The sequence below is a fragment of the Trichechus manatus genome, unplaced genomic scaffold (assembly GCF_000243295.1).
Source record: "Trichechus manatus latirostris isolate Lorelei unplaced genomic scaffold, TriManLat1.0 scaffold00093, whole genome shotgun sequence".
Taxonomy (NCBI): Eukaryota; Metazoa; Chordata; class Mammalia; order Sirenia; family Trichechidae; genus Trichechus; species Trichechus manatus.
Window position 1 is genome coordinate 823,759 of NW_004444029.1, and position 4,529 is coordinate 828,287.

Consider the following 4,529-nt stretch of genomic DNA (forward strand, 5'->3'; position numbering starts at 1 on the left):
GTGTGGGGCGTCCCTGTCACGCAGCCTCACGACGGCCGTGTGGGGCGTCCCTGTCACGCACCCTCACGACAGGACCCACACTAGCCATCACTACACAAATAACGTCTGAACAATTAAAGCGAGACGTGTTAAGACTGCTGTGAAAATGAACTTGAAATAAGGAGCAGTGTGTCCACGTATCCTGACAGATGGAGAGAACAAATGAAGGCCTGACACCTTTAATTTTTCAAAGGAAACTGGAAAAAATTAGGCAATTTAAAAAAAAAAGAATATCAATCAGGGATGAAACGTGGGATCCTAGTAGGCCCTGGGAAAGAAAGAGCAGAGTTACCATGAAAATTTCAGTATCCTGTTTTATAATATCAATACTATTCACAGAGAACAAATCCTGATAGGGGCTTGTCACCAATCAGGCATATCCTATAAAATTTCTAAAGCACAAAGAGATGGTCTAAAGTTAACGTGGACTGTTCATCATGAGGATCCAAATGCAAGCCTTTTTTAAAAGCGGATGACAAAAGTTGGCACTACTCAATCTAGTCATCTACTTTACTCAGAACACGTCAGAATGACTTCTGATGGTCTCCAAAAATTAAATCCATTTTAAGAGCGAAAATTTCCCACAAGTGGTTTCTCAAAATAATGCGATGCTAATACTTGGCTGCTAACCGAAAAGGTCGACAGTTTGAATCCACCAGACGCTCCTTGGAAACCCTACGGGGCAGTTCTACTGCGTCCTACAAGGTCAGTATGAATCAGAATTGACTCGACAGCAACAGGTATAATTTTGAAGACCATTCTGAAAGTTCTAAAATGTTTCTCTTGTAGCAAAATCACTGGCAAATGTGCATATGCCAATGTGAACATTTTTATAACATTCTGGATGTTTGTCACAACCCAAAAAAGCCTCATGAATGTACAGATATGTCAGCTAATATTAACAAGCTAAATATATCTTCAGCGTTTAGACAGCTCAGATTCTTTAATCTTAATGAATGTATGAAGCTTTTACCTTCCAGACAAAACTGGAAGAAAAGGATAATAACCAATTTAAAAGAGGCAATCTTAAAAAAAATTAAAATTGTAAGTATATGAACTACAAATTATAAATAATTACTTGTAGACTAAAAAAACACAGTAACGGCTGCAAGCAGACAAAGCTTCTACTTCCTAACAGCCTCTAAGAGCAAAACATTTTACCAGACATGGGACCCATCTAATGTAGTCAAAAATTACGTATTAACAAATTCTCCACAGAAATACATCAGCAATTAATCTCCCCAGTCTACACAGTAATGCTCTCCTGTTTTCAGTAGACCAGAAATGCAACCTGGCGCCTTTTCTTACCACTGCAATCACCACCTTCAGCTCTATGACTTACAAGCGTTAAAAATAAAAATCACCGTACCTAGCAAGCCACAACTCTTCTGAGTGGAATAATACCATTTCATTTGGCAAAGAATCTATCTTCCTTAAAACTGGTCTACAGGATGCAACAATCCATTCCTACGCATATACCCGAGAGAAAACCCATACACAACTTGTACATGATGCTCATAAGAACATTATTCACAACAGTCAAAAAGTAGAAACAACCCAATGTCCATCAACAGATAAATGGATAAGCAAAATGTGGTGTATCCATACAATGGAAGTGAAAGAAGCCAGTCACAAAAGACGACATATTGTATGACTTCGTTTATATGAAATGTCCAGAATAAGTAAATCCACAGAGACAGAAGGAGACTGGTGGTTGCCACGGGCTAGGAGGTGGGAGGAATAGGGGAGTGATTGCTAATGGGTATAGGGTTTCTTTTTTGGGGTGACGAAATGTTCTAAAATTGAATAGCTCTGATGGTTGCATAATTCTGTGAATATACTAAAAGCTACTGACTTGTCCATTTTATGATAAGTGAATTATATCTCAATAAAGCTATTATAAAAAAGAAAAACATACCACACTGTAAGTATACATGTACACACATACACACGTCTCGCATACTTTGGACTGTTATCAGGGGGGACCAGTCCCTGGAGAAGGACATGATGCTTGGTAAAGCAGAGGGTCGGCAAAAAAGAGGAAGACCCTCAACGAGATGGACTGACACACACTGGCTGCAACAATGGGCTCAAGCACAACAATGACTGTGAGGATGGCGCAGGACTGGGCAGTGTTTCATTCCGTTGTACACGGGGTTGCTGTGAGTCGGAACCAACCTGAAGGTACCTGACGACACCAACAACAATGTATGTATACACACACACGCATATATACGTACACATGTATACACATGTATACACATGCAGTAAATGTTAACTAAATTAATTCTGAGACGGGCATATAGGGTCACAGCTATTTAAAATAATGTTAATTTATTCGAGAATTCTAAAACATGGGCCTAGTTGGGGCATACTAGCATATCACATAACCAAGTCTGATAATCACTGATACATATTAAAGATTTAAACTTAACTGTCCATTGAACTAGCAACTTTTAAATTCCCAGACTCAGCAAACCAGTAGTAATCTGCTCTCTAGTGAGTCAGCTTAACTTTAGTTTCGATTTCCTACATACCAACGGAATCAAGAAACTCTCAGAGTGTGCAACAAAGAGCAGGGGCAACACCGTTCACACCTCAGGGACCGCACAACCCCATCCTGGCACACATCACATGCCCAGTTAACGAGCAGATGAGGTCACCTTGCCAAACAGCCACAAGAGTAAACGCTGGCTCTAGGCACTCTCCTTGCAGACTGGGGACAAGCCCCGCCTGTGAGGGACCACTGGTCTCTGCCCAGGACTCAGCTGTGTCCACAGCGCAAAGGCGGCACGGCAGTTTTGACGAGCAGCTGAGGCGGGTCTGGCCTGCGGGCTGTGGTGTGCAGACCCCGCCTCAGGCCAGCACTGCCCCATAGAACTTCTGCTTTGATGGAAGTGTTCTATTATCTGGCTGCTGAGCCCTACTGCAGCTGAGGCAGTGACTTCTTAATTATTAGTACCATTGTTTTACATTTAAGTAGCCACTTGTGGCCAGTGGCTACTGAATCCAACAGCACTGCTTTAGACTACCAACTAGCCAATGTTACCACTGTTCAAAAAGAAAAGAGAAAACTAGTGAATTTTCAAGCTGAAAAGAAATGCTGTGATTACATTACAGAAAACATGACAGAAAATGCTGACACCTCACAGTAGTACTGAGTGACTGAGCGTCTGTGCACTTCAGCGCAGCCCCACAGCAGGATACGTGTAGAGCTCCATGTACCTGGACTTGGCCATACTCTGCCTGGTGTAGACCTGCTGGATGCCAGCTCGGAGGTCGTCCCAGATCTGATCCAGACCAATCTGTTTCAGCCCATGGGGGTTCTGGCTCCGGTTCGATGACATTGTGAGCAAGAGTCTCAAGTCGTCCAGGGCAGCGATCCGTATTCCAGACCCAGCTAATCTTCCATTAGATGGAAATACACAGTATCATCCCAAAGTTACAGCAGCTCAGAAGCGGTGTCCTTGAGATGCAGAGAAGGCGCTCTCATTGCAGGCAAACCTGAGGAAGAAACACAGGGTGGTCGTTAATTCTCTCGGGGCATGGTGTGGGGGGTAAGCGAGTGTCCCACAGAAACTGATGGAAAAACTCTCAGCCTCACCAGAGTCTGTGAATTTTACCACACCGTTCTCCAAGATGAGGGGAAATGCTCACTCCCTTTTCAGAAGAGGGTTTGGCCAGAATTATCAACATTTAAAATGTACCCTGGATTCCCAATGGCCTGGGCTTGACGTTCAGCCTCACACCTTGGATAAGTTCTGAGCTTTTCTAAGCCTCAATTTCCAAGTCTACAAAATGGGGGCAAAGCTCCTTCCTCAAATAGTGGTGTAATGTTTAAATAAGGTAATGCACATAAAATACTGAACACAGTGAGTGCCTGACAAATAGTAACTGCTGTATCTCTGAGTCCCTAAGTGGTGCCAACTGAATTTCAACTCAAATGCTACAAAAATCCAGGAACCACTTCTGTCTCTAAGTGATATCTGCCTCTGTTTCTATAAACAAAGACCAAACACACTGTTAGCAGATACTGTTGCAGAAGCCAAAGTTGAGGAGTGTTAAACAAACCAGGACAACAAACCAGAGTGTAACAAGAAGGTATGAAATAAGGTTTTTGAAAATTTAAAGAGATAAAAAACAAAGCACTGACTTAAAATGGCGCTGTATCTTTTAAAAATAAAGTCTGTATTTGAGTTAGTGAAAATTCACTGTTAAAAATAAAACAAGACTATAGAAGAATTCTGATCAAAAGGGGGAAAATGCAGATAAGAATTTCAAATTCTCAAGAACTTTGGACTTTCTGGAGCCATGGAGGGTAGATGAACCCCTGAAACTATTGCCCTGAGATAATCTTTAAACCCAAAATCAGAAATGTCCCTTGAAGTCATCTTAAAATCGAACAATAGTTTAGCTTTTACTTAACTAGTAAAGAACATCTGCCTTGAGCATTACGCTCTTTTAAGAACTATCTATCGGAGCCCTGGCGG

At 41.9% G+C, this 4,529-nt stretch overlaps 1 protein-coding gene across 1 annotated transcript in view; it reads right to left on the reverse strand.

Moving 5' to 3' along the window:
• The window catches only part of CUL1 (cullin 1), a 47,120-nt gene extending 42,842 nt beyond the window's left edge, over positions 1 to 4,278 (reverse strand). Inside the window, exon 1 of the mRNA XM_004382358.2 lies at positions 3,247 to 4,278. Within this exon, the coding sequence (XP_004382415.1) occupies positions 3,247 to 3,386 (140 nt within the window). The 5' untranslated portion in view covers positions 3,387 to 4,278. The remainder of the gene's footprint in view (positions 1 to 3,246) is intronic.
• Positions 4,279 to 4,529: the final 251 nt, after the last annotated feature.